Source organism: Rhincodon typus, chromosome 21 (assembly GCF_021869965.1).
Source record: "Rhincodon typus isolate 14 chromosome 21, sRhiTyp1.1, whole genome shotgun sequence".
NCBI lineage: Eukaryota > Metazoa > Chordata > Chondrichthyes > Orectolobiformes > Rhincodontidae > Rhincodon > Rhincodon typus.
In genome coordinates, this window is record NC_063352.1 from 39,502,100 (window position 1) to 39,520,714 (window position 18,615).

The window sequence follows — 18,615 nt, forward strand, 5'->3', positions numbered from 1 at the left end:
ATCGAGTTTATTGTACATCTGAGTCATCCACGTTCATTAAAATGCCCCATTAATAAAACCCAAATCATACCAAACTATCAATGTTCAATAACTCTACCTGCTATTTGCAAAGTGAGTTTACAAAACGTCACGTGCGAAAAAGGTACCTTTTTTAATCTAGCATTTTGTACCTCGCAATCATTAAATTAATAAGGTTTCAATAAAATGCACAATTAATAAAACCCAAATCATACAAAAGGAAACAAATGTGTCCAAGTGTTGATTACACTGTCCAGTTCCTGTGTGCCAACCATCGTGCAGGGTAGACACCGAGCGGTCTTTCTTTAGGAAAAGACCCAATGACATTCATTTAAAAAGGGAAGGAGACAAAAAACGTGCAAATCCAGGCCAATCAGCTTAAATCTGTTGTTTGTTAAATATTAGTATAAGATAAAAGATGTAATAGCAGAGCATTTAGAAATACATAATATGTTCGAGATTAGTCAGCATAGCTTCATGAAAGGGAAATCATGTCCGACAAATTTACACAAATTACTTGGAGACGTGACAAATAGGATAGATAGGAAGATTTATCTTAACATGTCTAAACATGTTGTTTGAAAATAATTTTAACTACCAAAATGATATGCATCTTCCTCAGTAGCAATCAGGCTCTTGATGTGGGGCAGACAACTGTTCCCATCACAACCTTCAGTAAAAACAACTTTCTTTGCTGAGAGAGATAGTAGGAACAGCAGATGCTGGAGAATCTGAGATAACAATGTGTAGAGCTGGATGAACACAGCAGGCCAAGCAGCATCAAAAGAGCAGGAAAGCTGACATTTCGGGCCTAGACCCTTCCTCAGAAGGGTCCTGCTCCTCTGATGCTGCTTGGCCCGCTGTGTTCATCCAGCTCGACACCTTCTTTGCTGAGAGGGTGCCTTGTGCAAAATGTGAACTAAAGTCACTGTCCAAATCAAGGCCCCAGCTCGGTCTCCCAAAACAAACGCCAAATTTTCTATCAGAGATAGTAGGAACTGCAGATGCTGGAGAATCTGAGATAACAAGGTATAGTGCTGGATGAACACAGCAGGCCAAGCAGCATCATAGGAGCAGGAAGGCTGGCGTTTCGGGCCTAGACCCTTCATCAGAAATGGGGGAGGGGAAGGGGGTTCTGAAATAAATAGGGAGAGACGGGGAGGGGGATAGAAGATGGATAGAGGAGAAGATAGGTGGAGAGGAAACAGACAGGTCAAAGAGGGGACTGTAGTCCATTGGGGATGATCTGGTTCCGTAGGCAGGTACTAAGAAAGGTGATGTGGCTGTAGTACCTGGTTTGCTTCAGGACATGGTCGAGTAAATGCAGAGTTTCACATTCACCTACCAAGATTCACCTTTGTTCTAAAGTGGAAACTTGGAAAAAAAGTATGGCCATTTCCCAGTTTCTCTAAAACAAATTCAATTCCTGGCAGGGTTAAAATCCATGGGAACATTAATATTCTCTCAAAATAAAATCCCAATCGAGTCAGCTTCGTCCTAAACGGAGAAGTTGGTTCCAGAGGTTGCAGTGTAGCGTCAATCTCCTTTGGGTCAGACCCTTCCTGAAATGATTGAAAACTCGCATCCCTCAGTATCCCTGGTCAGACTATCTCTCTCTATCACCTCCCTCCACCCCCAAAAATAAACCAAATCCCAAACTGGAATCCGCCGCTTTCATCCAGCTCCAGCCTGGAACCACAGGGCTGGGGGCAGCAGGAGGGGAAAACGCCCCGCAATCAGCAGCGATTCCCAGGGCAGGGTGAGTGGGGTCAGAGGCTGAGGAGAGCTCCCTCCCTCTCTCCCCCACCTCATACACACAAACACACAGAGTTCAAACACAAACACCAACCGGTGACAAAATGCTGCAAAATTTCCTCGTCCCCGATAGTACCTGCAGTTGAACTTTGCAAAGTGAGGTGACGAAAGATCGCGTGCCAACAAGGTGCCTCTTTTAATCTAGCTTATTGTACATCTGATTCATCCAAGTTCATTAAAATGCCCAATTAATAAAACCCAAATCATACAAAAGGCAGCAAACATGTGTCCATGCATTGACTACAGTCTCTAGTCCCTGTGTGCCCACCATCCTGCAGGGTAGATACTGTGTTTCTTCCCCTGGAGAAGACTCTTGCAACATAATCTAAAAAGAGAATAGGACAGAAATAAAACAGGTAACTGCAGGCCAACCAGCTTAACTATGTTATTGGAACATATTAGAGTCTATGTTAAACGGGATATAAAAGCAGAACATTTAGAAATACGGCATATGTTCAATCAGAGTCAGCATAACTTCATGAAGGGAAAATCATGTCTGACAAATGTACAGGAATTGTCTGAAGAGGTAACAAACAGGATAGATAACAGGGAAGCAGTATGTAATATATGTGAATTTTCCAAAGGCTTTTGATAAGATGCCACATATTAGGCTACTTACTAAGTGCTCATGGTGCTGGAGGTAGTAAATTAGCTTGGATAGAGGTTTGACTAACTATGAGATGACAGAGAGTTGGGATAAGGGGGACATTTTCATGATAGCACCCTGTAACTATTTGGATGTCACAGGGAGCAGTGCTGGGGCCAGAATAATTTGCAATCTATAATTAAAAACTATCATCATTACCTAGTCTGGCCTACATGTGACTCTAAACCCATACCAATGTGGTTGACTTTTGACTGCCCTCTGGACAATCAGGGACAGGCAATAAACATTAACCTAGTTAGTGATGCCCTCATCTTGTGAATGAGTGAAAAAAATGAATGTACTTTATTCAAGTTTGTAAATGAGACAAAAATATTGGAAGGCAAGCAACGGCTGACAGAAAATGTCTGCAGAGGAATGTGTTCAGGTTAAGCAAGTGAGCAAAGCCTTGGAGATGGAATATTCTGTGGGGAGATGTGAGGTCATGCAACTTCTGCAGGTAGAATAGAGGAACTGAATATTATTTAAATGAATAAAAGCTGCAAAGCCCAGCAGCACAGAAGACAGTAGTCAATTTGTGGAATTCTTTAGCACAAAGGGTTATTGAGTCTGAACTATGGAGTATATGCCAGAACGAGATAAGTTTTTAATCAGGAAGGTGATCAAGGATTATGGGGAAAAGGCAGGAAAGCCGGGTTGAGACTTCTCAGATCAACCATGATCTCGTTCAATGCTGGAGTGGACTCAATAGGCTGAATGGCCTACTTGTACTCCTTATGCCTTATGGTCTTATGGAGACATGGGCATCAGACTGCCCATTTTCCAGAGGCTGTTATCAACCTGGGCAGTGGATGATCATTTTGTCCAAGCCTGGTGTGAGACATCCAACTTACCTATTGCACTCACCCCAACCCCACAGTAGGTGGCCAACGATCAGGGGTGTGAGAGACTAAAGAAGTTCAGAAACTGAGGAGCAGCCTCTCCAAATACAAAGGTGCAATACCCAACAGAGCAGAATAAAATGCTTGTCTGGAACATGTTGCTTCACTTTACCCCTCGGCTTGGTTTTAGATGAGCAACTGATTTCAAGAGTAAATGAGCATGTTTCCACATGAATTGTGTGACTCATTCATTGCATCACTGTTTGTTTCCAACTGCCTGATTGTCTTAACAGTAAATGTCATCCATGTCTTTCTCCTTGAGTAGTGATGCAAAGTACTCATTTAGTAGCTCACCCACTTCCTCTGGAACCACACATAAATTCCCTCCTTTGTCCTTGAGTTAGACCTACCCTTTCCCAGTTACACTTGCTCCTAATATAGGTATACAATGCATTGGAGTTCTCCTTTATTCTACTTACCAAGGATATTTCATGGCCCCTTCTAGCCCTCCTAATTTCTTTTTACATTTATTTTTGTTTCCTTTATGCTCCACAAGGTCCTTGTTTGATTTCTGCTTCCTAAACCTTACATGTACTTCCTTTTGTTTCTTAAGTAAACTTACAAACTAAACTCTTGTCACCCAAGATTCCCAAACCTTGCCAGCCATTTTATAGGAACACACTGGTCTTGAATTCTGGTCAACTGGCTTTTATAAAAGACTCCCACATGTCAGACATAGGTTTACCTTCCAATAGGTGCTGCCAGTTTAATTTTTCCTGCTTAATTCTGTTGTAAGTAGCCTCCTCCCAGTTTATCACTTTCACCTGAGACAGTGCAGCTTCATAGTTCCTTGAAAGTGGGGTCACAGGTGGGTGGGATAGTGAAGAAGGCATTTGGTACACTTGCCATTATTGGTCAGTGCATTGAGTATAGGAGTCGGGAAATCATGTTACAGCTGTACAGGACATTGGTTAGGCCACTATTGGAATACTGCATGCAATTCTGGTCTCCCTGCTGTAGGAAGGATGTTGTGAAACTTGAAAGGATTCAGAAAAGATTTACAAGGATGTTGCCAGGGTTGGAGTGTTTGAGATATAGGGAGAGGCTAAATAGACTGGGGCTATTTTCCCTGGAGTGTCAGAGGCTGATAGGTGACCTTATAGAGGTTTATAAAATCATGAGGCGCATGGATCGGGTAAATCAACAAGATCTTTTTTCCCAGGGTGGGGGAGTCCAAAACTAGAGTGCATAGGTTTAAGGTGAGAGGGAAAAGATTTAAAAGGGACCTAAGGGCAACTTTTTCGTTCAAGGGGTGGTGTGTATATGGAAATGACCTGCCAGAGGGAGTGGTGGAGTCTGGTACAATTACAATATTTAAACGCCATCTGGATGGGTATATGAATAGGAAGGGTTTAGAGGGATATGAGCCAAATGCTGGCAAATGGGACTAGATTTATTTAGGATATCTGGTCGGCATGGTCGAGTTGGACCGAAGGGTCTGTTTCTGTGCTGTATATCTCTAATGACTCTGGCCAGCCTTATCATTTTCTATAACTATCTTAAAAACTTACTGTTCCCAAAATGGGCTGCTTCCCTAGTTGAAGTATCGACATATTGTTTCAAGAATCCTCCTGCATGCACCTAACAAATTCTGCGCCTTCCAAGCTCCTAGCATTAAGGAGTCCTGTCCGTATTGGCCAAATTAAAATAAGCCACTATCACAGCCCATTGTTTTACAACTTTCTTTGATCTGCTTATATATCTGTTCCTCCATCTCCCACTAGCTATTGGGAGGCCTATGTAATGACTTCGTCATAGATTGCACGTTTCCTATTTCTAAATTCTACCCACGTGGACTCATTGGATAAGCTCTCTAAGATGTCCTGTCTTAGTACAGTTGTGACATTCCTCTTAATCAGTAATGCAAATCTCACAGTCCTTTTACATCCCTTTCTATCTTGCCTGGAACATGTAAACCCTGAAACATTGAGCTGCAGTCCTGCCCTTCTCTCAACCACATTTCTGTAATGGCTGTCCCATCATAGTGTCATGTTCTAATCAAGGCTGTTAACTCATCTGCCTTATCTATTATCCTCATTGCATTAAAATAAATATACTTTAGACCACTAATCCTGCCAGGTTCATTAACTTGGCCCTGCCTGTTCTTCGTACTGGACTTACTTGACTTAGCCACTCTCTTCTCTTCAAACACTTCACTTCTGACTTACTGCTCTGGTTCCCACCCCGTGCCACACTAGTTTAAACCCTCCAGAGTGGCACTAGTAAACCTCCCTGCAAGGATTTTGGTGCCCCTCCAGTTTAGGTGCAGCCTATCCTTCTTGTACAGGTCCCACATGCCCTGGAAGACATTGCAATGATTCATATATCTGAAGCCATCCCTTCGACACCTGCTCTTTAGCCACACAGTCAACTGTATTATCTTCCTATTTCTGGCCTCACGAGCACATGGCATAGCGAGTAATCCTGAGATTACAACTCTTGAGGTCCTGCTTTTCAATTTCCAACCCAACTCCCTAATTCTCTTTGCAGTTTATTCAGGTTCAGCGAAGACCTTAGCCACTGTGACACCTTCAACAGATTATTTATTTAATTAGTAACATTATAATTTCAAAGAACAAAAAAAAGTTTCATCATTGAAGATAGAATTTTAGAATAAACTCCCATTGTTCCCAAATCTGTTAGCATTTCTTTTAAGATTTCAAATACATTATTTTTTCAACATTACTGAAATGACTAAACAATCAAAGTCCCCTCAAATATCCTAAATTCAAATTCAAACAATTAACAATTCAAACCTGCCATTATTTGTGTTTCTTACGATTGGAGTAAAAGACTTTCAAATAATTTATCATGACAATCAGAATATCACTGTTGGCCACACCGAAATTCAGGTCTACAATTTAGGAGGCTCGTGAACCTTCATTCCAATTTAACTAAAATTTAACTATCCTCATAACTGGTCTTTCAGAAGCAAGTGTTATCTCTTGTGTTGTTCTGAGTGAAATTAAGAGTCTTTGTTTTGTTTTCATGTTTGTTACAATAAAAGTATGTTTAAAATGTGAATTGAGTTGTGTGGTTTTTTTTAGTTTATGACGAGTAATTCAAATGACTTTTCGACAAGTTACCAATCTCTGCTAAGACTGTAATAATTCAGTGAAAGATTGCGCATCTACCTTCTAACACTTTGGAGCATACTGGCATCTTGAATTGCAATGCTCCTTCCTACCAGGACACGTTGTGCACAGGGATAGCCATCAACTCCCTGACTGGACTGGGTGCAGCTCAGGGTTTCTTGCTTGCTCTCTTAACACTCACTCACTTTGTGCCTACTTGGATACTCACAGTACTTCTGTATGGCCTTGCCATTTAGTGCAGACACGAAGACAGGCAGCTTGCCAAGTGTATTGTCAAGGGTGGATATGTTGCTGAACACACCATGCTATATCAATGTCACAATGCAGAATGTGCCAGCAGCATACAAGGCATACTGCTTCAACAAAATGGTTTTGTCTCAATGTCTACTGGATGTAGCCATCAATCATAGATCATAGAATCCTTACAGTGTGGAAACAGGCCGTTCGGCCCAACAAGTCCACACCGACCCATCCCCCTATAAACCACCTAAGCTCCACATCCCTGAAGACTATGGGCAATTTAACATGGCCAAACCACCTCGCCTGCACATCTTTGGACTGTGGGAGGAAGCCAGAGTACCCGGAGGAAACCCACGCAGACACGAGGAGAATGTGCAAACTCCACACAGACAGTCACCCAAGGGTGAAGTCAAACCATGGGAGTCAGCCATTCAGTCAAGGGTCCCGCACAGTAAATCAAAGGCAGCTTCCAGTATCAGTCCAGAGGTTGGACAAGACTAGTTGATCACTTAGGTGATCAGGGCTGGAGGGAATGGGCCACAATTGTGCAATTCCAGTGCTGAATGTCTAGGGAGTTGCAGAAAGTCAGTCACGGAGCTGCACAGATCATTTACGATAACCATTTTCTCTCCCAATACCTCACGCTCTCTCTACCCTTGATACTGAATCCACCCACCACGGCTCAAGCTCCACCTCCACCACCAATGCCTGTAGCATTTCCCACATGCCCTCATAAACCCCACAACCCGATGCCACTAATCCAGCATGCCCACTGCGCTGCTTATTTATTCATAACACCTCTCCACATGCATGAACAGTAATAGCAAGGTGCAAAAGAGGCAAGCAGTGATGCTGTGAGCATCAAAATAGACTCAAAGCAAGTGAGCAAAACCGAAAGAACTGCGGATGCTGTAAATCAGGAACAAAAACAGAAGTTGCTGGAAAAACTCAGCAGGTCTGGCAGCATCTGTGAAGAAAAAAATCAGAGTTAACATTTTGGATCCGGGTCCGGTTCTGAGGAAGGGTCACCAGACCCGAAACGTTAACTCTGATTTTTTCTTCACAGATGCTGCCAGACCTGCTGAGTTTTTCCAGCAACTTTTGTTTTTGTTCAAAGTGAGTGAGCACTGACAGTGAGTAAAGAGCCTAGAGAGGCATCACGGTACAGTCCACGAACTGGCCATATCCCTGACTACAGGCATTATAGGAGCATTAAGAGCTACAGGCTAGTCATCTATCATACTGGCCATGAATGCTGCTGGGGCAGACAGCAACATATTCCATTCCTTCACTGCAGATTGATGCAATGGCAGGATAAAATTTGCATGCCATCTCTCAGTGGGTCGGGGTGCAGGTTAAATTGTGCTTTACAAGCCCTGGATTTATCAGGTCCATTTCATTTGCCATAATGTAGAATTCAGACACAACTAGTCAAAAATTTCATATTGCATTTCTTAAAATTATAAACACAAAATTGCTAAAAAGGAGTGAAAATGTGCAATTAGTATAAGAAATTTGTGACCAATGTTTTCACTAGAAAACGCTTAGTACATTAGAAACAACATTCATCCATTTACCAAATAGTTTATAGTCACAAAATGATTCATTAAAATATCAAAAAGGTTTAAAAATACATTTAACATTCTACTAATTAGACTATATTACCTTTTCAATGTTTTTTCATTGAATAATCAATTATTGTATCTTTCTAAAAGCATTCAACATTCAGCCTTTCCAACTGGAGAAAGATCATAGGTTCTCACCACTTAATTCTGGTTTCCTGTCATGATAGAGACTTTTTGTTTATCCATCTATTTTTATTTCATTTGCAGTGACATGACCTATTTCTCTTTAGTCCAAGGCATTCACACTCCTAAATATTTTAACAGTTCCAAGTTGACCAGTGCTTTATTCCTTCGAATCAGCATTCACCCGTGGCACAAATTTCAGGATTACAGGTTTTTTGGGATGCATGGGTCCTTTCACATCCATTTCTAGAGGGATCTGGAATAGAACGAGCAATAGTGAGGAGGGCAATGGTAAGGTTTGACTGCAAAGTTTTATGTATCCAACAATGAGGCTGTAATTTCCTGACTGTCCCATTATCTACTTAATTTTTAAATCCAACTTAAGAACACATTCACACTTTCAGATAATTTTTTATAAGCTGAAGTTCTCACCGGTGTCTCCTTGCATGGCACAATGCTCAAATGTTGCAAGAATGAAGCAAGTGCCAACTTCATCGTAAGTTGAGCAAATCGCATCCCAATGCAGTTCCGAGGGCCCATTCCAAATGGCAGGAAGGTATTTGGAACCCAAGACTCCCTGTTCTCTTTACTGAACCTAGTTATATTGACAAAAACAAAATATGGGAAAGAGACCACTGTCAAATTGGCTTAGATGGAAGTGATATCGATGCATCCTCAGGTGACTGGAAAACAGAGTCTTGACAGTGGAAGGTACTGGTAACTTACAGGAATTTCAATGGAGTCAGGGCAGAGGCAGAGGGTAGTGGCCATCACAGAAGGAGAAGGTCCTGGGGAAGCTGAAAGGTCTGAAGGTTGGACTATGCCCCAAAGTTCTGAACAAGACAGCTAAGGAAATTGTACAGCCATTGGTAGTGATCTTTCAGGAATCACTGGAGTCAGGAGGGTTCCAGAGGACACGAAAATGGCTAATATGACACCACTGTTTAAAAGGAAGGAGGCAAGGAGGCCGAAGACAGAAACTATAGCCAGTTAGCCTGACGGTGGTCATTGGTAAAATCTGAGTCCATTAAAGATGAGATTGTGCAGTACTTGGAAGTATATGGCAAAATAGGGCAGAGTCAGCAAGGCTTCGTCAAGGGGAGGTCATACCTGACAAATCTGTTAGAATTCTTTGAGGTGGTAACAAGCAGGTTAGACAAAGGAGCACCAGTTGACATGATCTATTTGGATTTCCAGAAGGCCTCTGACAAGGTGCCACACTGGAAGGCTGTTAAATAAGAGTCTGTGTATTTAAGGGCAAGGTACTGGCATGGATAAGGATTTGCTTACTGGCAGAAGTCAGAGATGGCAGCCAGTGACTAATGGAGCTGGATGAACACAGCGGGCCAGGCAGCATCAGAGAAACAGGAAAGCTGACGTTTCAGGTCTGGACCCTTCTTCACAAATGGGAGAGGGGAAGGGGGCTCTGAAATAAATAGAGAGAGGGGGAGGCGATGATAGAAGGTGGATGGAGGAGCAGATAGGTGGAGAGAAAAAGACAGGTCAAGGAGGCGGGGAGAAGCCAGTACAGGTGAGTGTAGGTAGGGAGTTGGGATAGGGGTTGGTCAGTGAGGAGGGAGGGGCGGGTAGGTGGGAGGGAGAACGGACAGGTCAAGGTCTCCTTCAACTCCTCCTACTTCCTACAGACAAAAGGAGTGGCCATGGGTACCCGCATAGGCCCAAGTTATGCCTGCCTCCTTGTAGGATACGTGGAACAATCCCTCTTCCGCAGCTACATTGGCCCTATCCCCCACCTCTTCCTCCTTTACATTGATGACTGTATCGGCACCGCCTCGTGCTCCCACGAGGAGCTCGAACAGTTCATCCACTTCACCAACACCTTCCACCCCAACCTTAAGTTCACCTGGACCATCTCTGCCACCTCTGTCTCCTTCCTGGACCTCTCTGTCTCCATCTCTGGTAACCACCTCGAAACTGATGTCTATTTCAAGCCCACCAACTCCCACAGTTACATAGAATACACCTCCTCTCACCCACCTTGCTGCAAGAATGCCATCCCCTATTCCCAATTCCTTTCCCTTTGCAGCAAGAGAGGCATTCCATTCCTGGACATCCCAGATATCTTTGTTTTTCAAGGGCCGCAATTTCCCCTCCACGGTGGTCAAAAACGCCTTTGACCGCATCTCTCGCGTTTCCCGCACCTCAGCCCTCACACCCCCTCCCCGCAATAACAACAAAGACAGAATTCCCCTTGTCCTCACGTATTACCCCATCAACCTCCGGATTCAACGCATCATTTTCCGCCACCTCTGCTACCTGCAATCTGACCCCACTACCAAGGATATATTTCCCTCCCCACCCTTATCTGCCTTCTGGAGGGACCGCTCTCTCCACAACTCCCTCATCCGCTCCACACTCCCCACTAGCCCCACCACCTCCGGCACTTTTCCCTGCAACCGCAGGAGGTGCTACACCTGCCCCTACACGTCCCCCCTTACCTCCATCCCAGGCCCCAAGAAAACCTTTCACATTAAACAGATGTTCATCTGAACATCCGCTAATGTGATATATTGTATCTGCTGTTCCCGATGTGGCCTCCTCTACATCAGGGAAACCAAGCGGAGGCTTGGAGACCGCTTTGTGGAGCACCTGTGCTCGGTTCGTGACAAACGACAACACCTCCCTATCGCGAACCACTTCAATTCCTCCTCCCACTCCTTGGACAACATGTCCATCGTGGGCCTCCTCCAGTGCCAAAACGATGCCACCCAAAGGCTGGAGGAACAGCACCTTATATACCGCCTGGGAACCCTGCTGCCCAATGGTCTCAATGTGGACTTTACAAGCTTCAAAATCTCCCCACCCCCAACCTCATCCCAAGACCAGCCAATCTCGTCCCCACCTCCTTGACCTGTCCGTCTTCCCTCCCACCTACCTGCCCCTCCCTCCCCACTGACCAAGAGAGGATTAGAACTGGATGAGAGGGAGCGGTAATCAGTATTCTGTAAATTAGCATGTTAATAAAGTGTTTATAACACTTACGAGGATTCAGATGAATTACTCTTAGATAATAGAAAAACAGATGCAGCAGAATCAGTGAGAATAGCCTAACCAAGTAGAGTGCAGTAATACCTTTCAGGTCTAAACTCTTCAGGCTCTGGCCAGTATTCTGCATCACGGTGCAGCACGTAGGCAGGAACCATGACGATAGTCCCCTTTGGAATGGTTACCCCATTAAGCTGTACATCTTTCTTGCACACTCTGTCAATGCGGGGGGCAGGGGGGAACAGTCGTAGGGTTTCCGATATCACCATTTCCATATATTCCAACTGCATCACTCCATCGTATGTGGGAGGAGCCTTCAAAGGAGTAAAAACAGAACATGCCATTCTTGAAATTCAGAAAGTTACACTATTTTGTCTGCTTTTTATAATTTTCTGCTTTTTATAATAGTACAGATAATGTATGAATAGTGGCAAGACCAAAATGAAGGTCATACATCAGATAATCACAAAGAAATCTAATTGAGAATTCAGATATTGCATTCCCAAGAATGTCAAACCGCGTGTGTGTGTGCGTGTGTGTGTGTACATAGACTACAACTGCCATAGTGTTGAGGGCTTGTTCCATGTATACAAAAAATTTTCTGATTCAGTTTGTGGATGTACCTACAAGAGAGTTAGCAAAACATGATCTTCTCTTGGGAAATAAGGAAGGGCAAGTGACTGGGATGTCAGTGGGGAATGTTATATAACAGAGGTTGACCCCCTTCTGATAACAAAAACTCAAACACCCTGAGAGACTCATCTCACTCTATAATCTGTTAAAAGTGTAAAAAGTGGTATAGCCTTCCTATCACCCCTAATCTCTTATAAAGCCGTGGTTAAATGAAATAAAATCCTGACACTCACTCTATTATCAACAAGTAACAATTTATTTATCTAATTCCAACAGTGAACAAATTAACCGAACAATTAACAAACCAAACAATTCCCCTCTAACTACGAACTATTCCTGAATAAAACAATATTCTAATGGTCTGTTGTCCCAATAAATATAAGTCCCACTTACATAAAATTTAACTAAAAAATTAGAGTATAGTCTCTTGAAATTACAGCCAGGCTACATCTTCTGGAATGTTCTATATCTTCTCCAACGAATTCTGCTGTCAAGAACGCCTTCTCCTATTCATTCTTTTGTCAGGAAGATTAACTATTTGTGTCGAAGGCACCTTTAATTTAGATGGGCGCTTACTCCAATGCTTAGAGAATTCTGTGAGGGCCAGTGATTCTTTATTTTAGAACTGAGAGCTGTTCTCTTGGCAGATGAGTGTCGACTCTCACCTGATTTTCCAAGTACCCTCATCTTTTATACCCTTGATGACCCTATATTTTCAAAACCATCAGATTTAAATTTAATTGGTTTTTAATATCTAAGGGTCTGGTTTAAATTAATTGGCTAACTCCAAAAGCCTGTTGTCTTGGTAAAAATGCTGGCTTGCCTGCTAACAATACAGCCTTTTGATACAAATGTTTCAGTTCGAGTGCTCTATGCACCTGCAAGCTACTGATCCTCACAGACATCCATTTTGAATCTTTAAGCATAGAAAAAGCACATAATCTTTTAAAGGGACCACATACTGCTTTCCACCCCGAGCATTTTACAAACATCAATATTTTACAAATACCAAGTTCTAATGTCCTGCCTCCCAATCCACAAATATTATATTCAACTTCGCAACAGGGAGTACTTTGGGGCCAGTGACCATAATTCTATTAGTTTTAAAATAGTGACGGAAAAGGATAGACAGATCTAAAAGTTAAAGTTCCAAATTGGAGGAAGACCAATTTTGATGGTATTAGGCAAGAACATTCAAAAGTTGATTGGGGGTGGATGTTCGCAGGTAAAGGGACAGCTAGAAAATGGGATGCCTTCAAAAGGAGATCATGAGAGTCCAGAGACAGTATGTTCCTGTTAGGGTGAAGGGCAAGACCAGTAGGTATAGGGAATGTTGGATGACTAGAGAAATTGTGACTTCGGTCAAGAAAAAGAAGGAAGCATATGTCAGGGATTGAGTGTATCCCTAGAAGAGTATAGAGGCAGTAGAAGTATTCTTAAGAGGGAAAGCAGGAGGGAAAAAAGGGGACATGACAGAGCTTTGTCAAACAGGGTTAAGGGGAATCCAAAGGGATTCTACGAATAGATTAAGGACAAAAAAGTAACTAGGGAGAGAATAGGGCCCCTTAAAGATCGCCTCTGTGTGGAACCGCAGGAGATGGAGAGATACTAAACGAGTATTGTGCATCAGTGTTCACTGTGGAGAAGGATGCAGAAGATATAAAACATGGGGAAATAAATAGCAACATCTTGAAAAATGTCCAAAAAATACAGAGGAGAAGGTGCTGGAAGTCTTAAAACGCATAAAGGTCGATACATCACTGGGACCTGATCAGGTGTACCCTAGAACTCTGTGGGAAGCTAGGAAGTAATTGCTGGGCCTTTTGCTGAGATATTTATACCATTGATAGGCACAGGTGAGGTGCCAGAAGACTGGAGGGTGGCTAACGTGGTGCCACTATTTAAGAAAGATGGTAAGGAAAAGCCAGGGAGCTATAGACCAGTGAGCTTGACATCAGTGGTGGGCAAGTTGTTGGAGGGGATCCTGAGGGACAGGATTTACATGTATTTTGAAAGGCATGGACCCATTATGATAGTCAACATGGCTTTTTGTGTGGGAAATTATGCCTCACTAACTTGATTGAGTTTACTGAAGAAGTAACAAGGAGGATTGATCAAGGCAAAGCGGTGGATGTGATCTATATGGACTTCAATAAAGGCATACAAGGTTCCTAATGGTAGACTGGTTAGCAAGGTTAGATCACAGGGAGTACTAGCCGTTTGGAGACAGAGCTGGCTCGAAAGTAGGAGACAGAGAGTGGTGGTGGAGGGTCGCTTTTCAGATGGAGACCTGTGACCAGTGGTGTGCCACAAGGATTGGTGCTGGGTCCACTGCTTTTCTTCATTTATATAAATGATTTATTATGTGAACAGAGGAGGTATGGTTAATATATTTGCAGATGCAAGTGCAGTGGACAGCGAAGAAGATTACCTCAGAATACAACGGGATCTTGATCAGATGGGCCGATGGACCAAGGAGTGACAGATGGAGTTTAATTTAGGTATATATGCATTTTAGAAAGGCAAATCAGGGCAGGACTTATCCATTTAATGGTAACGTCATGGGGTGTGTTACTGAACAAAGAGACCTTGGAGTGCAGATTCATAGTTCCTTGAAAGTGGAACTCCAGGTAGACAGGACAATAAGGAAGACATTTGGTATGCTTGCCTTTATTGATCAATGTATTGAGGAGGAGTTGGGAGGTCCTGTTGTGGCTGTACAGGACATTGCTTAGGCCACTTTTGGAATACTGCATTCAATTCTGGTCTCCTTGCTATAGGAAGGATGTTGTGAAACTTGAAAAGGTTCAGAAAAGATTTACAAGGATGCTGCTAGGATTTGAGCTATAGGGAGTGGCTGAATAGACTGGGGCTATTTTCATTGGAGCATAGAAGGCTAAGGGGTGACCTTATAAAGTTTATAAAATCAAGATTGACATGGATAGGGTAAATAGACAAGGTCTTTTTCCCAAGGTAGGGGAGTCCAAAACTAGATGGCATCGGTTTAAGGTGAGAGGGGAAAGATTTAAAAGGGACCTAAGGGGCACAGTGGGTGGAGTGTATATGGAATGGGCTGCCAGAGGACGTGGTGGAGGCTGGGACAATTACAACATTTAAAAGGCATCTGGATGTGTATTTGAATAGGAAGAGTTTAGAGGGACATGGGCCAAAGGCTGGCAAATGAGACAGATTAATTTAAGATATCTGGTTGGCATGGACGAGTTGGACCGAAAGATCTGTTTCCATGCTGTACAGCTCTACGACTCTACAACTCTGAATGTCTCTTTGAAGTAAATGATGCAAAATTAAAAGCAGAACATGGACTGTTATCCCCAGTAATGGCTCCCAGAATTTGAGGTTTTCTCATTGCCAAGGTGCACTCAGAAAGTGATCCACCAATCACAGCTCTCTCAACAACAGCTATGTCTCAGCTGGAGAGCACCCCTCAGTCAGAAGGTTGAGGTTTTAATTCCATCCTGGAAAACAATAACATAGGAAGATTGTTTGAGAATAATATCTACCAACCTTAACCAGTCTGGCCTAAATGACTCCTGACCCACAACAACTGTGGTTCATTGAAACTACCCAATTAAATGGCCTAGTCAGCCATTCAGTTCAAGGGCAATTAAGAGATCAAAACAAATACTGGCCTTGCCAACAGCACTCACCATCTGAAGAAAAGAATGCAGTACAGAGCATTCCAAATGAGAGACACTGAACGAAAATCCTTTCAAATGGATATAAAACATATCAAAGCAGGATTTTGAATAGCGTGGGAGTTCTTACTACAAAATGTAAGTAGTTATCATCAGATTAATGCGTGCAAGGTTTTTAAAAAGCAGTTACTACAATTCAGAAGTTGCTGCAAAGGGGATCCCAAGGTCATTATCACCACAATAGAAATGCAAGTTCTCACTTTGTTTGGGAAAGCTTCATCTATCTCTTGCTGCAGTTTCTTCTGTACATCCGGATGCGTTGCCAGATTGTGTGCAGTATATGATAGTGTGTTGCTGGTGGTCTCATATCCAGCAAGGATAAAAGTCAAGGCCTGTGCTAGAATCTCTGAGTCAGTTAGAGCTGCAGAGAGAGTTAGAATATGTGTTATCACAAATTTTGCCTTACAGTACCAAAGGATAAAAATTTTGGCTCTCCAATGCCAGAAATTCCTAAAATTGCTTAAAAATATGATGACAAATAATTAAATGATGCACTGATTTAAGGCATAGCTTAAAATCATTAACATACTGTACTCCCCGAGTAGGTGATGCAGATTACTAGATAGAATTTAGTAAGAGACCACTGGAAGTAAAATAACAGTACAAATCTACTTTTCTGCTCAATAAGTACAGTCAGCATTGACAAGGTTAAAGTGTGGATAGTACTGACTGGAATTTCAGTGCCCAGTCACAAAGCGTTTGAGAACAAATCATATGTGTCTCAATTTCCCTGCACCACATAGGATTCAGATCCCACTTTCAGGCCCATGATTGTGCAGAATAAACACCTAGGGACCAGACAATTCCCATTTGGGTAAGCAAAAACAAACTAAAATCCCAGGAGAAGTTAGATCTTGTCAAAATATTGGAAATAGAACTGGCAAGAAGGTAGGAGACAGATGGTGGTGGTGGAGGGTTGCTTTTCAGACTGGAGACCTATGACCTGCGTGTGCCACAAGGATCAGTGCTGGATCCATTGTTTTCATCATTTATATAAATAATCTGGATATGAAGACAGGAGGTATGGTTAGTAAGTTTGCAGATGACACCAAAATCGCTGTAGTGGACAGCGAAGAAAATTACCTCAGAGAACAACGGGACCTTGATTAGTTGGATCGAGGAGTGGCAGATGGAGTTTAATTTAGATAAATGTGAGATGCTGTATTTTGGAAAGGTCAATTAGGGCAGGATATATACACCTAATGGTAACATCCTGGGGAGTGTTGCCACACTAAGAGACCTTAGAGTGCAAATTTATAGTTCCTTGAAAGTGGAGTTGCAGGTAGACAGGATGGTAAAGAAGGCATTTGGTATGCTTGCTTTTATTGGTCAGTGCATTGAGTGTAGGAGTTGGGAGGTCATGTTGCAGGTGCCTCCCAGCTTTAGGAAAGATGTAGTGCAACTTGAGATGGTGCAGAAAAGATTTGCAAGGATGTTGCAAGGGTTGGAAGGTTTGAGCTATAGGGAGAGGCTGAATAGGCTGGGGCTATTTTCTCTGGAGCATAGGAAGCTGAGGGGTGGCTTTATAGAAGTTTATAGAATCATTAGGGGCATGGAATGGGTCAGCCAGGTGGGAATGGGAAAACTAGAAGACCAGACAGTAGCAAACAAAAAAGAAACTGAAAAGGAAACTTTCATTTCAGGAACACAAAGAAACAAGAATGAAAGCAATGAGAAGCTTTCAATGAATGGTACTTTTTTCTGTTGACTTGCCATCACCGTTCTGCTTCTCGGCGCTGACACTGGCTACTTGAGAATCAATCATCAGCTGCAGAAAATCCACCCGATCCTGAGAATTAAACAACCACCATGTGAGGACTCAGTTTCAAATCAAAAAAACAATTCAGCACAGCACAGCTCTACCTTCCCTGAGCTCAGCTTCATCCCCTTGACAAGGAAGAGGAACAAGGGGCAGGAGATGGAGACCATTGCCTCTACATAAAATCTACCTGCAGATGATAGAGATCCACTTGTCCTCAACAGCCTTGTTCCCTGCTCATCTGCCCCTGCAGTGTACCAAGGGTAATAACTACCTGCTTCGTGCTTATTCTCCCTGGCATGCACAACGTCTGTCTCCTAAAGGCAAAGCATCATTCGGCATTTGATCCTCTACCTTCCTGTTTTCTCCTAGTCTGCCCCACACAGCATATATAAATAGTACAGCTGTCAACCAAAAAACAAATTGGGAAAGGAGATGGAATATTTGAGGCTATCACTTAAATATGATAGAACAATAAGATTTCTAATCAATAGTGAAATAGACAGACTGCTTTCACTCATCCCGAGGTTACTGATATAGACAGCTCTTGTCCTGTTCCCCACATTCCTCTTCACTCAGGTCTATTCACAAGTAACACAGGAATTTCTTTTTACTGCTGTCTTCCTAATACTGAAGAAAATACCCAGCCTGTACACCGTGGGGTGAAATTTCCAGACGATTGCTCTCCAACACGAACCTAGGCAGAAGCCCAAGTGAAAGATCAAAAGCTGCATTGTCACCCTGATTTACATTTTACATTGGGACGGTGGAGAACCTGGACAGCAATCCCAGGTGTGGGACTGCAGGGCTGTCTGCTATCAGACTGAACACCAACTACCTGCTGAACATCAGCAATTGCCAAAGAACACACTATTCCTCAGGTATCCATCCCCACTGATTACTGCCACATTCCTTTTAGGTATAAAATTAAGGCAGAGAGGGTCAGTATTGACAGTGGTGAAACATGCGCAAGAACCTGAAACATTTCAGTGGTTAGTTTAACACTCACAGTGTGCACTCCTTTTTGTCTCTTTGCCTTC

General features: G+C 42.8%; 1 protein-coding gene across 2 annotated transcripts; it reads right to left on the reverse strand.

The window, feature by feature from the left end:
• Nucleotides 1-5,901: 5,901 nt before the first annotated feature.
• Nucleotides 5,902-18,609, reverse strand: LOC125485702 (cytochrome P450 3A19). 2 transcript variants are annotated; one of them, XM_048609823.1, is made up of 6 exons: nt 18,585-18,609; nt 17,530-17,605; nt 16,017-16,177; nt 11,555-11,781; nt 8,894-9,056; nt 5,902-8,717 (listed from the first exon to the last, which is right to left on the reverse strand). In XM_048609823.1, the coding sequence occupies exons 2-6, from the start codon at nt 17,579-17,581 to the stop codon at nt 8,622-8,624; spliced, it is 699 nt and encodes a 232-aa protein (XP_048465780.1). In that variant the 5' UTR covers nt 17,582-17,605; nt 18,585-18,609; the 3' UTR covers nt 5,902-8,621. The 2 variants fall into 2 exon arrangements, with proteins under 2 accessions (XP_048465780.1, XP_048465779.1); XM_048609822.1 differs by having other exon boundaries at nt 17,512-17,605.
• Nucleotides 18,610-18,615: the final 6 nt, after the last annotated feature.

Bases quoted from the DNA above. Each gene is read 5' to 3' on its own strand.
- LOC125485702 (XM_048609822.1), bottom strand. From the start codon at position 17,581: ATGATTGATTCTCAAGTAGCCAGTGTCAGCGCCGAGAAGCAGAACGGT. The intron at 9,057-11,554 runs GTATTACTGCAC...CAATATAACTAG, and splicing joins GAAGAGTTTAGACCTGAAAG to GTTCAGTAAAGAGAACAGGG. The intron at 8,718-8,893 runs GTGAGAACTTCA...GTTCTATTCCAG, and splicing joins TGCCATGCAAGGAGACACCG to ATCCCTCTAGAAATGGATGT.